The 22,050-nt window shown below is 37.4% G+C and overlaps 1 protein-coding gene across 1 annotated transcript; it reads right to left on the reverse strand.

Annotated features, from left to right (window-relative positions):
• Positions 1-9,377: 9,377 nt before the first annotated feature.
• Positions 9,378-17,701, reverse strand: LOC139722477 (hydroxyacylglutathione hydrolase, mitochondrial-like). Its single transcript, XM_071633767.1, has 7 exons — positions 17,496-17,701; positions 15,450-15,514; positions 13,248-13,371; positions 12,360-12,465; positions 11,506-11,711; positions 10,676-10,755; positions 9,378-9,586 (listed from the first exon to the last, which is right to left on the reverse strand). Exons 1-7 carry the CDS (start codon positions 17,604-17,606, stop codon positions 9,493-9,495), a joined length of 786 nt encoding a protein of 261 aa, XP_071489868.1. The 5' UTR covers positions 17,607-17,701; the 3' UTR covers positions 9,378-9,492.
• Positions 17,702-22,050: the final 4,349 nt, after the last annotated feature.

Raw genomic sequence — 22,050 nt, forward strand, 5'->3', positions numbered from 1 at the left:
CTCTATGGAAGAACAAGATCAGTGGTGGAAATGAGCTGCATGCTTGGCAGAGGTCTGCACTCTCAAAGTGCTTCTCTAGTTACAGATACTTCACTTATTATGCAGCAGTTGAGCTACATCTACTCAACCCTTCCAGTACCAATGACCAAAGATTTGTGAACAATTTCAGTGGCATTCCGAGATTTACTGAGAGATTTCAAGTTTCAGACTGTTGCTGTAGTCTTAACACAGCTCAAATGCCATCTAAAACTTACACATCCTGTTTCAGAAATTAATCATTTTTGTTAATGGCTGATAAACTGGATGATAATGCTGTTAAAAAAAATGAGGTAGAAATCATGATTAACTGAAATTACAAAGAACCATGCAATAATCATTATCACAGAAATGTTCATTTAATAGTAATGCCTTTAAATTGAATATTAAATTTGATTTACTTACTTTTGCTGCTGACTTCCTAATTTGAAAGGGGAAAACACAATACATTAACCTGTCCATTTTTTAGTTGAATGGAAAATGGAATGGCTCTAAAGTTTATGTCACACTGAAGCAAAACATTAATGCATGTACACATGGTTTCAATCCAAACCCTAGGGTTCTTCAATTTGATTTCAAAGATATATGTGTTGAATTTTGTTGTGACATCACAGCAGCCTATTACTGTATAAGTTTATATTCTAATACATATTTGAAACAAATTCTATCATATGATCCACATACACTCATCGTGTTATATGTACATGGTGGATTGTACCCCACTTTCCTATACTTTCACTTGTCAGTTCATGAGTTTGATCCAAGAATAGCTTGGCATTTTCTTCACATAAACTGCGTGGTCTGTAGTCATGCTGCAAAATAAATGCAAGCTACCATATACAACTGTACTTAAAATACCTAGAATGTACCCTGACTATCCTAAAGCAATGACTGTACAACTTCAATTGGGGGGGGGGGGGTTCAGGACGGAAAATGAAGAATTCGCTTATTCCGTGAGAGCACAAACAGAGATATCTTCAGTGAAAAAGTAGTAGTAGTAGTACTGGTTTAGTAGTACTGTACAGTAGTAGTAGTAGTAGAAGTAGTTTAGTAATAATAATAACATATGATTATAATAATGATAAAAATAATAATAATAATAATAAAACCAATAATAATTAAAAGAATAAGTAGCATTCCTATCTAATTATGCTTAATACAGGCTTTTCTATCTTAAGTGCATCGACACAAAACAGAAAATGTGAATCAAGATAATAGAACATAATAACCAACATCAAAATCTTGTAAAAAATATGCTTGTAACCGATTATCTTGCAATCATTTAAACATACAACACACCATTAACCATTAACGCATATTGTGTATAACAATGATGAAATCAAACAAGACTTTAGAAGTAGTACAAAATTGGCAATTTTTCATCTGGATTCTGGCGTACAGGTCTTCCTGTTCACAAAAAGACTGTTCAAAGCCATGCTATAGCCATATTAGGTTATGACTCTCTTGATATCAAGTTTCTATTCCATAATTCAATTGTAAAAGATTAGATGAATACGTATACAAGCACAGGCTCATTGTAGATTATGGCCTTCGTTTTACAGAGAAAATGTGCATCTTGAACAACAACAACAAAAAATCTTTGAAAGCTTTTAAAGACATTATCAAATTGCCCTGTCTCAAATTTTGTTGCAGTAATGAGTAAGCTACATAGTCTGAATAATCAATTGTTCACATAATTTTTGCTAAATATTTTCAACTTCTCCATTCATCTTCTTTTCTTTCTCCTTCTCTTCCCTTTTCTCTCTTGCATCAACCATGTCTCCTTTTAATATAGTCAATAAGTACTTGTTTATTTTATGTTTTAAAATTATGATTGTTTGTATTAATATACTTCGTAAATCTATGCACTTTTATGTACAGGGGCCTTTTCAAATAATAATTCTGGCTTCTATTATTGGTCTCCCACTGTATATTTCACCCATGAAATTTTTTATGCATTGCAGGATCAGGATCTACCTCTGATTAAATGTGGAAATAAAACATAAAATGAATTAAATGTTAGTTGCTGGTAAAACACAAGGATCTCTTGAATTTATGTTTCACTTCATAGCAGTACATTTGCTACATTGTTTTACAAATGGTAACCCTGGGTATAATTATACAATACTATATTTCCTTCTATGAAGGGAGTACAACTTAAGTGCACAGTCCTTGTCGTAGTTAACTGCGTGGGTACATAATTAATACCTTTTGGATGGCCATACGACACGGCCACGGCAGACATGATTTACTCGTCAATACTCGCCAATTTCCTGAACTTACCCTCGCATTTTGATGGTTCTCTGTGTGGGTCAGTCACCCCAGCTTCCAGTTGACCGAATAGTAAAGCAAGAAAAACTGACGACAGTATGAAAATATGGTTTATCGCGTCCATGATTCCTCCTTGTTCCGGGCACCGGCGGCCGCCCCGTTCGCGCTTTATGCGTAGATGCTATGGTTTGCTAGTCTACTGCTGCTGAACAAGGAAACACCGGTATGCGCGATGCGGTATACCGAAACACCTTCGTCTTCGACAAGTGTAGTCTATCTGCCCGCAGCTCTATCTTATGAATTCTATTGCCATGCAAGGAAACATTGATCAAGATAAAAGTCTTTTACTGGTAGTCCCTGATGTTCAAATACTACAACACAGCACAGTACCGGTAGACACCCTCGATCGATCAAGTACACAGGTACCGTACCAGGCCAGCTACGAATTTCCCCCGCTCGCCACCGCACCGGGCTCCGATAACTCCCCACCACAACACTGGCCCCCAGCGCGCAAGTTTCATGTACGTGGGTTCCCAGGATTGGAGAAAGGCACAAGTTATTTATTACGTGATCCATTTCATTGCCAAAGGTGTCTTTGATTGCACGGCTGCACCAATCAGAAGCTACCATGCGTGAAAAGTGGGCGTGGTTTGAGATTTTCACTCTTGATGACCAGTGACCACGTGTTGTTATTTTACTTGCGTGATAATTATAAGGAATATTCCTTCTCCTACGATTGGTAATTTGACCCCAATACGGAAAAGACCTAATAATCATTAGCACTAGGAGCTGAAAGGATGAAAAGAATATGGGTTATGACACATGTGGTTCACTTCCCAGGGATTTTAAATGATTGATGTGATGCATAAAATCTTCTCCACACTTTCTATTGAAACTCACATTTCCGATAAATTGATGCGTAACTAAATAACCAAAATAAATGATCATGAACGAACAGACACATGGAAGATGAAGAAATATTCAATGTGATAAATAGGCCCTATATCATTCTAATGATTACATGATAATGCAACGCTAGTAATGGTGCTGATGGTGACAACAGTTGTGAAGATAACAGTATAGTAGAAGATTAGGGAAAAGAGGAAGAGGAAGGAGATAGAGGGAAGATGAGGAAAAAGAGAGAGAGAGAGAAAAGAATCGGGATATTTTGCAATCCCAAGGAATTGTTAATCAGTAGCATTATTGACAATATAATAACCAAGAATACGATTATTTGATATATTCTATTGCTCTATCTTATTCATTATGTATACATTGCCAAAATTAAACACAAAAGCAAACGACACTGAGTGTGACAAACCCTCTGGTAAGACTACACACACACACAAACACACACACATGCTCACAACATATCACACCACACAACCCTCCTTTGACACAGGGGCTGTGGAACCAGAACACATGCACTACATTGGCTAAAATAAATAAATAATGAATAAATAAAAGAATGAATGAATGAACAAATTAATATATATGTGTGTATATATATATATATATATATATATATATATATATATAATATATATATATATACATATAAATACATACATAAATAAAAACAAAAAAGACAAAAAATATAAAACAATAGTTTAAAAATGACATCAAAAACCCATGACTTCCCAAGGGGGTTTTTGCCCAGAGATTTTTTCTATTGATGCGGCCCTGAGACACACACACATACACATGTATTCCTTCACTATTGGGTACATATGCTGATACAGACTGATCACAAGCTTTCATAAATACCACAATATATACACACATAAGCCCGAATTCATGAAGGTGGTAAAAACGAAACCATGGTTTAAACCATGGACAAAAACCATGGAGCACCAAGTGTTGCACAGACATTTTCGTTATGAAATCAGTCATTTCGTTGATGAAATGATTATTTTGTAACTGAATGAACATTTCATCCACGAAATGATAATTTCGTTAACGAAACGGTCATTTTGTCGACGAAATGACCAATTTCGTAACGAAATATTCTGTGCAACACTTGGCGCTCCATGGTTTTTGTCCATGGTTTAAACCATGGTTTCATTTGTACCACCTTCGTGAATTCGGGCTATTAAAGGACAAGTTCACCTTCATAAACATAAGGATTGAGAGAATGTAGCAATATTAGTATAACACATCATTGAAAGTTTGAGGAAAATCGGACAATCCGTTCAAAAGTTATGAATTTTTGAAGTTTTTGTGCAGTAACCGCTGGATGAGAAGACTACAGCAGTGTATGAATAACTTAGATGTCACATGCGTACAACAATATAAGGAAAATATAAAGAGAATTTCATAAATTTCATCTTTTGAAAAAAGTACACATTCCCTTGACTCGTTACCGACATATGTTATGGGTAATATTATTCCCCCTGCCTTTAGAAAGAGGCAAGTCAAGTGCTCTTTTATTGTGCGAAAAAAGTGAAAATATGTTGAATTTTCTTTACATTTTCTTTATACTGTTGTACGCATAATTACTCACAAGCTGTAGTAGTCTCCTCATCCAGCGATTCCAACACAAAAATTTTTAAAATTCATAACTGTTGCATAGATTGTCCAATTTTCCTCAAACTTTCACTGATGTGTTCTACTAATATTGCTGCAATCTCTCAATCCTTATGTTTATGAAGGTGAACTTGTCCTTTAAGTAAGAATTATCTCACACAGTGATCAAGGCTTCAGTTCCGTATTAACTGAAGAGAAGTTGATAAAGGATAGAACATTTTCACTACTTTACTGATTCAGCTGTAACAGCAATCACAGAAAAAACTTGCAGCTTTCAGTCTTTCTTGCAATTTGTCATGTCCTAAATTGGTATCCTCTTCCTGTTGTAAACCCATTCTCATCTATACCAGTACTTCACACTTGCCTATACAGTCCGATTTTAACACAGTATAATTATGTATAACTATATGTCTATACATGTGAATGTGAATTGAGAATGCCCTTCAAGTTTCAGAAACCCCTTCTTCAGGAAATGAGAGATTCATTTCTATTCATGGAGCTTCACATGAGAGGGCTCCCTCGTATCTGTTACCTTTTGGTATCATTCATTGCACACCAGCATTTATATGCTTGCTGTTAGTGTCAGATACACACACACACACACACACACACACACACACACACACACACGCATTTCATGTATGTACACACACACAACATTATACACAATGTACAACACTGACACTTTTACACATGTGTACATTGCTCAGTACGTACCGTTGTTTAATTTTGACCTCTTTTGAATTCACATTTTATCAAGTCTCTGTACAAAAAGAAAATCACATTAAATGCATCAATAATCAAATATGATGATCCATTTCTTACAAATATCACAGCTGAAAGGGTGTAATACAAAAATACAATGTATACATGCAGAACATGTACCTACGTATCTGGGAAACTATTTTAATAAATAGGATCCCATGCTACTCAAAGCAACCTACAAATGCCCCTTTTAGGCAGAGTTTAGGAAGATACAAGCTGTCAAAATGAGCACATTTTGTACGTCACCACAATTTTTGTCCATGTGTTCACTTCATTGTTAAAAGCGTCGCATAGGTTACGTCATAGGAAGGTATATCAAAGAGCAATTTTGCAGCCATTACTTGAAAGGGAATCCATCAAAATAGAAGGCAGAGAAGTCACAGAACGATCTCTTTTAGATGTACTATCAATGATATGAGAATGGAAAATAATGTAGAACAATAAAGAACAATGATAACTCATTGAATAATATGTCAAACTTTATCTTTGTTATGGGAAGCAACAGCAACAACAACAAATCAATTGCTATTAAAAGCAAGTTTGATACTATCAACATAATCTATGTAAGATATGTTATGTTCTGTCCAACCATTACGAAAAATATGACTAGAAATCTGTGACTTCAAGAGTGAGTTGTATAAAACCCATTTGATTCTGTGATAAGTAGGGAGTATACTGGTGATTTGGAAATGTGGTACAGCATGACAAATGTATTTCAGACAATACTTAAAATAACACATCTAGTCAGTCTAAAAGAATTTTTAGTAAAAGATTGTGCTGCTTGATGATTCATTTCACAAAATAAAATAAAATGGCTGCCTATTTCTGACTGCATTCTAACTCTGATACAAATCAGCAAAAATTGGAAGACAATATGACATTGCAAACTAAATTTATGAGTACATGAATACGTGCCAATTATCTTTTTTTAATCTGTATTCGTAATTGTCTACAGACAGAGAGGCTTGTAAGAATTTCAAAAAAACTAGATATATCGCTACGGCGAGTGATATGCCTCCGCCATAATGCATGGTTCTCCTAATAGGTCTATAGTACAATGTCTTGACAATGTGTGATGACAGTTTCACACAATTGGCAAAATATTAAAATGACAGGTTTGCCACAAATGTGCTGAATGTTCACTTTCCTAAAACTAGGTTCAATTGGATGAATGATTAAAATGTCAGAGTGCAGGTATTTGGGGAACTGATGATTTTTACTTGACTTTTGACCCTTTTATAAGTTTATGCATTGAGTAATTTTCAAGGTATTGCAAAAAAGTATAATTTCAGTATCAAATGGGAAAATAGCATTATCTAAACCTGGCCTTTGACCTTTGACCTCACAGTTCCAAAGAGAATCACTGTTAGGTTGAACATGCATAAATATGTAAGTTTCACAATGATACCTTGAGTTACTTTTGAGATATGGAGGAAAAAGTGCAATTCAACACTTTCACTTCACCTTGGACCTTTTGACCTTTGACCTTTTGGCAAGAAACTTCCCACAGAATATATATCGGGTAATACATGCATAGGCCTACATCAAGTTAAAAAAAAAAACCTTCAGGCATTGCATAAATATAAGGAAAGTAGTGATATTTTGAGGAGTTGACCTTGACCTTTGACCCCCTGACCTTTGAACCATGACCCCCAACTTCCCTAGATAATCACTGCCCATTGGAACAAGCACATATACTAAGTTCCATGAAGATACCTTGAACCATTTGCGAGATATGGAGAAAAACATGAATTTTCAACCTTTTTTTTCACAAAATAACCTGTGACATTTGACCTTTGACCCCGTGACCCTAAAATCCAAACAAAGTATTATCCCCCCAGGATATACCCTCATACCAAGTTTGATGTAAAACCAGCACACGGTTCTTGAGATATCGACAAAAACAAAATGGGACGGACGTACGTACGTACGGACGGACGGACGGACGACCCGAAAACATAATGCCTCCAGCCACTTCGTTGGCGGAGGCATAAAAATCCAAAAGAATGAAAAATCCTCTCCAGACTGCATTTCTAGATTATTGCACAAAATTTTTAATATTCAAATTTCTAATGATTAACGGTGCTGTGAAGAACATTTTTCAGAATCTTTGAGGTTTGATCAACATGAGTACAGCAGTATGAATGAAATAAGACAAAGAAAATAAAAATATATGTGACCCGCTTCAACAAAAGGATCCTAGAGTCGCTGACGGACGAGCCAATCACGGACCAGAAAAATGCTTTTTTCAGGCCTTCCCTTTGATCATTTAGCTTCGAATTTTAGGCAGATGATAGAAGATACATTAGACTACAAAATTATGTTAAAAACAGAAATCGGAACGTTTTGACAGATTTTGGTGATCTGACTTCAAACTCGATTTTCTCGGCTCACCCGTCAGCGACTTTAGGATCCTTTTGTTGTAGCGGGTCACCATATATACATAAAATATAATACAGTAAAAAAAATGAAGAGGCAATTTACATAAGAGAATCTGAACTGATAGATTCCAGCATGCTTCAGAAAAAAAACAATCAGATACCTTCAAAATATTCAAGAGACATGAACATGGATTTGAAATGTAACATAAGTTCCTATAACCATTAAATTATGACAGAGCAGCTACAGGTTAAAATCTCCTTTATCACAGCTGTTTTAGTTCAAAAGCAATCATGCCCATTTAGAATAAAAGTAGAGTATGATAGTAATGTATACAGTGTATTTTACATAAGCTGGTAAACTTGCATACAGTTGGAAAAACATGGGACCACAGAAACACTGTCAACTTCAACATACAATGTAAGTCAGCAAAATATCACTCATTTGACAAGAAGTGTTGACAAATTTTGACTTACACATGTTCATAGAGTTTAAGTGGTATCTATATTTAGTTGTTGATAAACTCACACGGTTGAATGATGATATGTCAATCTTGACAGTCAAGGTTCTGATCTCCTGGAGTTTAATGAAATTTTGAATTCTTAACCCGTTGAAGACGAGTCCCAAGTATACTTGGGCAGGTGTCCAAGGGGAAATGCGTGTTGTAGCAAAATCAACCCATCCTCAGTGGGTTAAATTTTACTCTTATGATAAAAGGTAGTTACCCACTGGTCTATGCAGTCAATGAATGTATTGACAAGTGTGAACGTACTATTTTGAAACCCTTTCTTCCGTCCTGATCTGAATACATAATTGAATCACGTAAACCATTAATTCTCTCCCTGCAAATACAAAATGATTTTAAACCATCATTATTAACGTTGCCGACTTTGACAGATATGAAAAATAGATGAATTGTGAGAATTTCCCATACATCAAAATTAGACTCCATGCTTTGGAACAGTAACACCTGACCACACAGCACACACACACACACACACACACACATACATTTAACAAAATCACACACACGCTTACACTGTATTTGCATGCAACATGATGATTTGCAGGTGTAAGCCAACACCACAAAGAATTATACCTCATTATCACAGAGGGCAGATTTTTCTTGCATATTGCATTGTCAATACATGTATTATAGAAGCAAAAATACTTGTCCACTTTTGTGAGACAATTAACACAAGATTTTCCTCAGTTAGGATCAAATAATCATGTCTACATAGTCCCATGTAATTGTCAATTTACACAGAGAATTTAGTGGGAAGTAATTAAAAAAAATCATTACACTTTTTTATGTTTAGAATAAACACAATTTGTAAACCTACATGTCAACAAGGATAACTACATTGTGTATTTTCATTACTTAATGATGCACAGCGCAGCGATATCTAAATACATGTTTTCCTAACTTTTCCCACCTTTAGATTTGAGCTTGCCTTCTTTCTTCAGATTTTGAAAACAACACAAAATATCCTCAGTAACATGTCAAAACTCAGATCACTTTGCTTTAAAGCCGTTCTTGTCCTTGCGAAGTGCCCCCATAGTTTCGATGGGATCTGTACAGCCAACATAGTCCTGTATGGATTTCTCCCTGAAATGACAGACATTTACAAGAATAATTATACACCAAAAACTTTCGTAGATAACAAAATACTCCATGCTCAGCACATTAAGCTAACTATCACTTCATAAAAACTGGACAAATTAGTAGGTGCCTTCCACAGCTGAGAAACTGCTATTATCCCCTTTGCTACACAACTTTGTGGGAATTCATTACAAAGCATTCAAATATTTGAACCTTCAAACATTTTGGGGAAAAAAAATCCCATGCTGAAGTCTGAAGTGTGCTTTCACTAACTATCCCATGAAAGACAAGGCATAGTTTCTACAAAATCTGACTAGTAAACATTGCCCTTGTGGAGGAAAACAAAGTAGTTGCTACAGAAATAAAATTATGCCATCTGCATTGGGCAATACTACAACTACCCCCCCCCCCCCCCTCCCCCCACAACAACTAACCCCTGGAAAACTACAGGGCCGGCGCGCTGTTTTCAAAAGTGTGGGGGCCCACTTCCGGGTTTCATGAGCTAACAAGCAAAAAAAAAAAAAAAAAAAAAAAAAGAAGGTCCTCAGCTCATCTCTCCCCGTCCACGTCCACTTCCGGGTTTCTTCAGCTGACTAGTATAAAAAAAAAAAAAAAAAAAAAGGTCCTCAGCTCATTCTCTCCCCTCCCATTTTAGTGCCACTTACGTACTTCCGGGTTGAAAAAAGTGTGGGGGCCCAAAGTGATGACACCTTATGTATTCCTTTGCCCCACGGCCCCCACGGCTGCGCCGCCCCTGAACTATCCCCAAGAACTCTCGTCAAGTAGGGCCTACTTATTAATGCCAACTTCGGAGTAAAACAACTTACCTCAATTATACATTAACTTGTATCAAAGTGGGGTGTACTAGGATCCTACATTCATGTGAAATCAAAGAAGGATGCATTGTACTTGCACACACATGGGACAAACATTTCACAAACTCTGGCCTTACAAACATACCCCACTCTGAAGAATAGAGGTTTGCTGTGACACCATGTGTATGTAATCCTTGAAAGGACTGTTGACTGGTGAAAGAGAAAAGAAAGTGGAGCAGAATGGATGAGGGAAGAGAGATATTTTTCAAACAACACATACCCAACTCTCATGAATGGATTGTAGGATTTCTCCTCCTCAATGGTTGATGGAACTGTCGGCAGCTGTCTGTTCCTCTGATCCTGTGTGTTGAGGAGAGGAATAAAAGATGTTGCACATAACTTGATTTTGATTTCAATTACAATATTTTTATCATCACTCCTTGAAGCCCAATCTAAGCAGCCGATTTTCTGATCAGTGAAAACGGATATTCCTCCCACCAAGAATGTAACGTGACTTGACTTTGTAGCAATGACATGCCCTATATTAACTTCAATTTGATCAATTTCTGAAATAAAAAGGCACTAAATCATTAAAATAAATGGCACCATTGTAGCAATTTAAACTGCCCCCCCCAAAAAAAAAAAGGTTCTCAGTTCTCAAGTAGAAACCCCATTTTATCACAAAAATGGGCAGAAATATTGCTCAGTCGGTAGCATGTCTGCCTCCAGATCCAAAGGACATGGGTTCTATTTCAGAGTCTCACTGGGCAATGCTGCGTGTAAGCAGTTGGTCCCCTCTAGTAGGACACAAAACACTCTGTCCCTTCGATAGGACATAAAATGGAGGTAGCGTGTGTGAGTTAGCGATGACTCAGGCACATAAAAGATCCTACTTCATTCATCGCAAAGAGCAGGATGCTAACCCAGTGAAGAGGTCCACCTACCTACGCAAGAAAACAAGTAAAAGATGCTAACCCCTCGTGGTTTGCCCCAGGTGACTAGAAATAGTTAGCAAACTGTATCCACCCGGCACATTGTGCCATATGCTTGAACGAATCACAAAATATCATCAAATCCCTAGTTATAGTGATTACTGCACATGGAACTCACCTTTGCCCATTCTAGCTTCTTCTTCACAGCTGGATTGTTAGGTTCCACATGTAGGGCGTATTTTAAGCTGGCCACTGAATATTCATGACCACAGTAGACGTTGGTGTTGCTTGGTAGTCTGCCGAGTTTTTCAATCAGGGCGGTGTACATCTGCTGGGGTGTGCCTTCAAAGAACCTTCCACAAGCAGCCAAGAACAGAGTGTCTCCTATGGAGGAGGATGTTGAAAAAAATTCGATTTGAATTTTGCAATCTGTGCATTCTAAAACATCCAGGAGAAACCCCCAAACTTTTTCAATGGAAGCTAAAGACTGCCCTTTATGTGAGATGATAAAAATTTGATTATTGATGGATATATTGATTTATATTCAATGGTGCAGTCATTCATTCAGTCACATACAATGTACAGTAGCTACCTTTTTTATTTCCCTGTGCATCCAAAGTTTGAATAAAATTACATGACATCTAGCAGAATAACCCTTAACATGACCTTCTTTGCAATATCATGCAATCTAGCATTTAAAGATTTTGGCTTTTACTTTGATATCACTCACACACACACACACACACACACACACACACACACACACACACACACACACAACCCCAACAACATGCTTATTCATATTAATTTGAACTCTGATTAAAACAAAAGCCCCGTTCACAAAGTGAAAATCTTGGAAAAGTTTGGAGTTACTTTGGAGTAACATTGATGTTTGCTCTCATCAATGGCTAACATTCTTTTAACAAGGTAACATACTGGGCAATGAATAAAAGGTCTAATTTCAATCCTAGACACTTTGTGGCCTGTACAAGTGGCTAGTAACCAACAGTGACTTAGAGGTCATGTGACTACCTGTGAAGACAGCAGGTGTTTCTGAAGACTCTCCTCTAACATAGTAACAGATGTGTCCAGTTGTGTGGCATGGGGTGAACATACAACTCACTTTCAGGGATCCAATCTGTGATAGAAATAACACAATACCAGACCAATTAGATTATAACACTATCAAGACAGACTGTCATTTCTTTTTTTTTTCTTTTCCCTCTCTTTCTTCTTTTAAGCTGTTGAATACTAGTCCCTAGTATATTTAGGCAGGTGTCTATGGGAAACATGTGTTGCTGTGAAGTCAGCTCGTCCTCAACATGTTTACAGAGTTGTGATAAAACTGTGTCCTAAGATGCAGTGTATGTATGCACAATAATGCAACAAAACATTATGACAATTGTTACCATTTTCATATCATTCTTATTCTTTGTGACATACTTGATGGCTAAAACATGACCACAGGATGAAAAAGGCTTCAATTCAATATCTATTGAACAAAAAATATGAAATATGAATAGTGAGAAATGTAGACAGAGGCCACTTACATATAAAGAGACATATACACACACACAAACCCGTTTCCTCTTTTCAACATTTTGACAAGATCATGCATCCCCACCTACACATGTGCATCAATCACAAGGTAACAAAATTACAATTTTTGCCATATTCAAGTCATTCTGTTTATCGTCAACTCCAACTTTGCAACTTTTCCACAAGTGTGCTACAGCAAACCAAATATGTACAGTCAAACCTGTCTAAAAGCCATGTTTAAGACCGTCTACAGCAGCCACCTGTCTATAGTGGCCACCTTTTTCGTCTACCTTGGGTGGCTGCTACAGACAGATTTGCCTCTATTCATAGAGTACATAAGATGCAAGCAATCACAAATTCAAAGACACATGAGTCACTCACCTGAATCTCATCTCCTTCACCAACTTGCCTGTTGAGGGCATCGATGCGGTCATCCCCTCCACATACCACCAAGGATTTCCCAGGAAAAAGCTTCAAGAGGTCCTTGTTGCCCCCTGCATGATCCCTATCAGGAAGTGTGATATATTTGACTTTTAAGTTCCACCAACATTCCCATCTTTCAATACTTCATAAAAAGTAGCTATTCATGAGATGTCACATGATTTGTCATATAAGTTCTTCACTATTAGAATGAGCTGCCATATCACACAGATTATTTGTTAATTCAGCCATGCTTTATTTCATTTTCACTGTGTACATTGTTCATATTATATAAGCTACTATAACTCAACAGATCTACACTGAAAGCAGAAAAGTAAAGTCACCTGAATACTACATTACGTAGCTAAATTCAATTCAATTCAATTCAATTCAACTTTATTTTCAAATAATCATTAAAAGGATACAAAGGATACATAAAATGTGATATAATGAACATCAATTGGAATATACAAACTAAAAGAACAATACACATAAGATACCATATTCATCAAAAGGTGTTTCAACAAACACAAAGTGAATTACAAAGAAAGGAATAATGGATAAATAAATGAATAGCAATTCTTGGTCATTTCCTTCAAACTCAAAGAAATTACAAGATTCTACTTTGACACGTTGGCATGATTGGGTTAAATGGAATAGGAAATGACAAGACTTAAAATTGATATACATCAAAACGATGAAGTTCAAGAAATTAAAGTGAAGATGTGAATAAAAGAGGGATGGAATCAGGAATAGATTTTCAGAACTTTTTAATTTTCAGCAAATCAAATTTCTAAAAATATCAAATGTCAACAAGGGTTCCTTACATCAGTGTCTTTGTTTTGTTTTTCCTGAGGGGAGTGCAATTCACAAGTTAAAGATAATAAAAAGTTTTGGTACCTCAAAAGTTTCCCTGAGTTTCCTTGTCTTGGTTTGTGTTTCACGTTAAAGTACGCTGTCTGTGAGAATTACTCACCCCAAAGTGCTCTCATGTCTTAGTAATCATGCAATAATGGTTTCGTACCAGAGCCGTCGCCGTACGGCGTCGATAAATATTGTACGAAACCACCGACTGCGACCAGCAGCGTGCAGCCCATTGACGCATAGCTAACTGCGACCAGCAGCCCCATACGCATAGCGTAATGGGGCTTCGCATTGTAGCATTCAGGATCATGACAGAATTAGTATCGCGGGTAAATGGCAACTTAAAATCCAAAAATTTCTTCGATTTGAAGACTTACCAATTAAGTTGAAGTATTGAAAACAGGCTTCGATCAACGTTTGGTTCTGCCAATAGTCCCTTTCTTTTCGAATTGATGACTGAATGTGACTCGGTCGAGAGGACCTTGGGAGAGCTACTACACTGACTACTACGGCCAGCGCATGCGCACACAAACATCTTATCCGTTGATGGATTTGAAATTTGTGCGCATGTGATGTGTTCGCATGCACTGGCTGTAGTATTCAGTGTATGGTTGCTCTCCCAAGGTCCTCTCGACCGAGTCACATTCAGTCATCAATTCGAACAGAAAGGGACTATAGGCAGAACCAAACGTTGCCCGAAGCCTGTTTTCAATACTTCACCTTAATTGGTAAGTCGTCAAATTGAAGAATTTTTGGGATTTTAAGTTGACATTTATCCTGTGATACTAAATCTGTCATGATCCTGAATGCTACAATGCGAAGCCCGATTACGCTATGCGTATGGGACTGCTGGTCGCTATGCGTATGGGGCTGCTGGTTGCAGTTAATTGCATGATTACTAAGACATGAGAGCACTTTGGGGCGAGTAAGTCTCACAGTGTTAGTTATATGAAAGGTACTTTAACCTGAAACACAAACTAAGACAAGGAAATTCAAGGAAACATTTGAGGTACCAAAACTTTTTATTATCTTTAAGCTTTTCAGCAGTCCCCAAATAGCCTTCTTTAATAATTACCCATTATTTAATACATTCATACATCACAAATTTTGATAAGTTGCTACCTTATCAAATAACAATTTAAATGCATATTTAACATGATTGAAATATTATGTACACAAACTTGATGCGTTAATGACTGTGTATAATTTCATTTTATTGTTGTTGTTGTTTTTTGCTGTTGTTGTTGTTGTTGGCAATTGAAACTATGGCTGAAGAGTGAGAAGGGATCTCTTACATACCAGTGGTGGTGAGTGGTCAAAACAGTTGTTAAATTCACACCTTGCTCTTGAACAGCTTTCAATACCTGTCAATAAGAAAACAAGAAAGACCCATCTGGTGAAAATTAAAGATATTCTGCTTCGTGAAATGATGTGCATATCTCATGCTACATATGGTGAACTTACAGATCTGGAAGCATGAAGACTCATGGGTGGCCCGATTCATTTGCTGCCCATCAGGGTACATTCAAAAACTAGGAATAGCACCGGTAAGCAAATAGGTGCATGGAAGCATATGCTTCGGTAACAGTCAACTCCATTTCAGATTCTTTGGCTGTGTGGGTGCTTTACAGGGTGTGTACAGTTCTGGTCGAGGTGAGAATTTAGCTTTCTAAGTTTTGCGAGATATTCAGAAACCACTCTATGAAATGTCAAAGAGAATACAATTCTAAGGGGTATCAAAAGTTTATTTGATGAAAATCAGTTTTGAAATAGCTGAGATATCCAAAAACAAGGTGAAACAAAGAGATCCTAATAAAGTTGTGGCATGTCGCCTTTTATCATTATCACTTTTTTGGATATCTCAGCCATTTGAAAACCAATTTTCATCAAATAAATGTTGAATCCTTCTTAAAATTACATGCTCTCTCATATTTCATAAGAGGTTTCTCATTAGCTCACTTAAGAATGTTAAAAACATGAATCCTCACCTCAACCAGTACTGTACAGTCCCTTTAATACATACTATATCAGTGATAAAGCTGTATACACAATTGTACAGTGGTTCTCGCTTACATCAGAACCTGGCCAGTCTTCTCACTCCATGGTATTCCCAAGCTTCAAGGTCTTTAAATCAGGATGAAGGAATTTTATCCTCTAACTCTAAATGATTGGTACAGTATTTTATCTTTAGTCAGCAGCTTACCAGAAATCCTTTTTAATTATAATTCATGTGACAGAGGTATTGAGGTAATGAATTTGAGAACAAGGTTTGAACAAGATACTGTAAAAGCATGAATGTCTGTGCGTATGAAACTTTTGTGACTCTTGCAAGAGTCAAAATTTGCAAAAGTTAAATGCAAACTTTCAAGAAGTGTAATTTCACCAGTTTATAATCATAAACCCCATTGATATTCTAGTACAGATGATTGAAGAAATGCATTGAAAATTCCTACATAAGCAGTTTAGGAAGAATTCAGCAAGAACTAGAAAAGCACTCAAAGAGAGCAGACCTCTGCCAAGCAGCTCATTTTCGCCCATACATGTATGCTGAAAATAGCCAAATTTCCCAATGGCATACAAGCCTTGTGTTTACCTCATCAGTTTCCTGCTGCGCGGCGCCTTGAGCAGATCAGAGCATGCGCTTTAGTGCACGTAAGCAGACCTCAAATATGCGCAGCTTGAACTCCAAAGTTCATTGACCCTATCTGCCAAAAAGATAAAGAGTCCTTCAAAGATTCATAAAAACTCCCAGATCACGATCAACATTGAATCATCTGTTCCTTGTGTCATTATCTTTTCCAGTAAGCTTCATCCAAATCTGTTCCCAACTTTTTGAGTTTGTCTTGCAAACAGACAAACAAACAAACAAACAAGCCAACCCTGGCAAAAACATAACCTCCTTGCGGAAGGTAATTCAAGCACTGTGAAGAATGCCCTCTCTTGGGGTACCCAATTCCCTGTAGTCACCTACAGCATATCAACATGTTATTCTATTCAGGGGAGCTAGGGTAAAAATGTTTAGGTGATAGAATAATTTTTGCTCAATCCCAACCTCCCCCCCCCCCCCCCCCATCTCATATTCATAAACTTTTTTTTGCAAAGTATTGTTTCCATATATTGATAGAGCTACCCACTATACCTAAAACATGCCCTTGGGACCAAAAAAAAAAAAATACATTGTAGTCTGACACAATAAACTCATAACTTCAATAGCCTTCTGATATTTACTTTCAACGGAAAATCACAGCATTGTATTTAAAATCACACTAATGATTGAAAATTCAACTGCATATCATCAAGTCTATGTGTAACAACATGGTACCGTACTTAAAGGGAGATATCAACCTTATCAGGATGGACAGGGTCCACAATAGCTGCCTCCTTGGTAGCCTCATCAACCAAGAGGTACATGTAGTTGCTCTCCGATGTTGGGGCAGAGATAATGGTGATCTTCATGTCTGGTTTAGTGATAACTGTGGTAGCTGAGTGACAAAGCCTGAGATGGGGTCTGAGTGCAGTCTGGATATGAGCAAGCCTCCCCAAGGATGGATCAATATCTGGAAAAATGAAAAATGAAAATGAAAAATAAGTAATCATTATTCTGTTCTCAATACAAGATGAATTGACATAAGACTGAAGATATAAAATCTGATACAGCCTTTTGTGACATCTATTCTAACACATCTATCTATGGAAGTCAAAATAGGTCACTGATGATATTTGTTGAATTCAGTATAATTCTCAGCCATCATAAAAGATAGCATTGCCAGCAAAACAAATTCAGTGGCCCTATATGTTCTCAGCCATTTTCTTTCACCAATGTTCAGAGCATCAATTCACATCAAGAAGAAAAGCTGCATAAATATCAATCAGTTTGATTTCTAGGAATGCAAAAAAAAAAAAAAATGCAACAGAGAAACACAGCTCTGGAGATCAATGCTGGGTTGGTTTGCCTTGGGTTCACTGAGAGGGATTTTGTTAATGGGTTGTATGTTATGTAAAATTATGTTAAATATCTTGACATGTTATAACCTAAATATCAAGTTCAACAGACCTAGATTGGTTATGTCTAATCACATGATGAGCTTTATGTGTACTGGGATTAGAAGGTGACTACAACAGTACTTAAGTGGAGTAATGTTAGAAAGATGAAAAATACATCAGTTCTTACTGAATTCTGGCCTCAGTTGCAATGTACACAGAAATCTCTGCTTGTAGTTGTAGTACTGACTATTGGACACAACCTCCCTTCTCAGTATCTCTTGCTGCAATGCCTTTCTCTGTATGCTAGCAGTATAGTAAAGGGGCTTCATCCAATCACCTATCAGTTCTACTACTCAAAGTAAAACAAGGAGACTGTCATGGAATGTTTACATTATGCATTAGCTGGTGAAGGAGAGGCTCTCATCTGGCCTATTGGGGCTCAACTAGACTAGCTAATTCAGACCTTTTCCTGCATGCAATGTCAATTAGTCAATTATGGCTATACATCTAGAGAAATATTACTACTGAGTGAAAATCAAGAAATGGCGATCTCACTATGTATGCCCTGAATAGCACACACATAGTAACACCAAGGAGGTACTTCCTTTAAATACATTACCCGGTACTGATGCATTCTAAATCTAAAGTCAAGAAAAGTCCGAACTAGGGACAGTAGGGTGCGGGTGCAGTGGAGAATCAACGACAACTGATAAAGTTGTTGTTGTTTTGTTTTTTTTTATAAATTATGTAAATTTTAAATAGGCCCGGGATGGGTGTCTAGATCAATCACCATACTTTTCCCAAAGTACTATAAATTTGCTTCAAATTCATGTGAGTGATTGGAAAAGGTACTGCCATGGTATATTTGGGTATTCCCTTTGATTTTGGTAAAACTCTGTTGAGCAGAATTAGAGGGGTAATATAGAAATGGATACATAAGTACATTATTAATTCTCTAGCACTGTATAAATTACATAAAATTTGATAATGATAATTATTAGATAATCAAAATTTTACAACACAACTAAAAACGGTTAGAACAATCTACTATGTACCGCACCGGCATGTCCATGATTCACCATCAAACTAACCCCGGGGCGCGCTCCTTGTACACAGTTATAATTATTGTGGGAGCGAAGCGTTCAGGCTGGTCGTAGTTACCACCACACAGATATAACATAGATTGATATTCTAAGTCAACCAACTTGTTACGATAATATACAAGATTATATACAGGGGAAACTCGGTATAACGAACACTGCTATAACGAGATATCGGTTATAACGAGGAAATTTTCCCGGTCCCAAATTTCCTTCCACACAAGTCTATGTAAAATGCTACTCTTATAGCGAGATCGGCTATAACGAAATAACTGCTATAACGAGATAAATTTTGTGACTTCCAAACAAAGAAAAACATAGTCAAACAAACCTGCTATAGCGAGGTAAAGCAAAATGCCTTCGGTAAAGCTTTATTTCGCCTGTGCTATCATCTTCCGATATTGTAAAGCTTGATGCGCCAAAAACTGTCTTGTACACACATAATCATTTTCTTCAGTGCACTCCAGCTAGCACTGCATGTTTTACGTGTAAGTGTGTGTGCGCGCACACTGATACATGCAGAAAATGTGGTGGGACGGCCCTATGTATACATGACATCATCATGACGTTTAGCAGGTGTGAGGCAATCCGAAGCTGTGATTGGCCTTCTACGTAGGGAATTCCCCATCTTCACACACACACGCAGTCATAATGTACATACAGAATGTGTCACATACACACACAGCATTGTACAGACCATATTCAAGCTTTCCACACCACACACCCATACGATAACCACATACTGGTGCTCCACAGACGATCTTGATACAATCGCAAGCTATATAAATTTATAAATTCAAACATCTACAATTAATAAGAAACACATTCTTGATATTGGATTCCCTTCGCGAAAAACATCTTCTCACCCATAAAGGTGAGTAATTCCCTCACACACAATATCAAGTTATCAGTAGTGATTGAAATATGATGGGTAGTCCCACATGTGCAAATTAATGTCTTTATGTTATGCCTTCTTTTATGCCTACTGATATAACGAGATATCGGCTATAACGAGGAAAATGACTCGGTCCCGATCATCTCGTTATATCGAGTTTCCACTGTACCGGGTAATGACAGTGTCTATCTAACAAGTTAGACAGTAGACAGACAGATCTAACGTTACGAACGCATATAACTACACACAATTTCACAACGACTAACTGCAAAACACATGCACATACTAGTAAAGACAAAGTATAGTGAGGTGCCCGCACCTCGTCAGGGGCCCGAATACCGTCACCCCGCTTAAAATTGTTTTATGCGCACTAAACAAAAATTTATGCCCAAGACTGTGTTCAGTAAGCTTGAAATTTGGCAGGGCTACCACAACCAAGCAAATTGTGGTGAAAACCGAACAGTTTTTCGCGAAAATTTGAAATTTAATAAGAATACGCGTTATAAGTATCACCACGGTCCCCGCACGTATGATCTTTTAAGCTGGTATCTCACTGAGCGGCGAACGTTTGCAAACGTAGCGAATTTGAGATTCGCCAACTTTTCTGACAAATGTTTGCGAAAAATCAAAGTTCGCTTCTGCCATTAGCGACAGTTAGCGACTTTTAGCGATGTTTAGCGACAATTAGCAACACTTCAGCGAATGTTTGCGAAAATGTTTGCGAAACACAAGTGGCGACTATTAGCGAATGTTAGCAAATGTTAGCAACAATTTTGCAAATGTTCTTGGACCTAGAAAAGTACCAGACGATTATGTGTAGTCAGACCCATAAAACGAACATAAAACCTTCCAATGAATTCAGATCTCTTGTGACAACCGTTCAAGATGGATTTCCAGTATATGGAAATAAATTTCTGCCAAAAAGAGGCTCAAGGTGTTGCTATCCTTGAAGAGCTGCTTTGTCAGGCTGCTGCTATCCAGATTGTGCAGCATAAGAGAAATAAACTAAAGAAAAACAAGAAATGAAGAAGAAAAGAAAGACTGTTTGGGTCAGAGAGTGGTTGTTGCAGAGGACAGACTTGCAGCAATTCCATGATTGAGATGTCAAGAGCTTCGAGAACTTTCTTAGAGTGGAACCTTGTCTGTTTCCGAAGCTTTTATATAGGAACCATATGGTTACTTGTTCGCTAGCAGTGGCGAATCAAATAAAAATGTTAGCGACACCGTATTACGACCGTTTGCGAATTCTTACAAGTGTTTTGCGAATGTTTGCAACTGTTAGCGAATATACAAATTCGCAAAGGTTCGCAAAGAAATTTTGAACATGTTCAAAATTTCTTTGCGACAAGAAAAACTGTTTGCAACAATAAAAACCGTTTGCGAACTTTCTTGCGACTGTTAACGAACCTTTTGCAACCCTTTACGAACCCTGGCGAAATCCCAAATTCGCTACGTTCGCAAACGTTTGCCGCTCAGTGAGATACCCCCTTTACGTGTATGTCTATGGGAGCATCAAGGTCACCCGCATACGTCTTTTACATGCTTTGTCTATGGGAGCGCGGGTGATGAGTTGCGGGCCCCTTCCTTAGCGCGCAACTTTTTCGCATCGTTCGCGTTTGACGACGATAGCAGCAAATTTTCGATATCGATCAGTGAAATTGTGGTTCCATTGGAATTTTCAACATTTTTCAGTGGCGAAATGTGATTCAAATATGCGCAAACATTAACTATAACGAGGTGCAGGTCACCCAAGTCTACTACTAGCAGTAGGATGGGGGGTTGGGTGTCCGGCCACTTAAGACTCTTGGGTACTGACTTGCTTATTTTACTTTGAATACGCATTTACGCACAGCTCCTCACTGAGAAACAACTGTTTACATAGTCGTAGGCACGTCATTGTCAAACCAGATGCACTTTACAG

Source organism: Diadema antillarum, unplaced genomic scaffold (assembly GCF_040938485.1).
Source record: "Diadema antillarum isolate AM-2024a unplaced genomic scaffold, OU_Dant_1.0 scf00000166, whole genome shotgun sequence".
NCBI classification, from domain to species: domain Eukaryota; kingdom Metazoa; phylum Echinodermata; class Echinoidea; order Diadematoida; family Diadematidae; genus Diadema; species Diadema antillarum.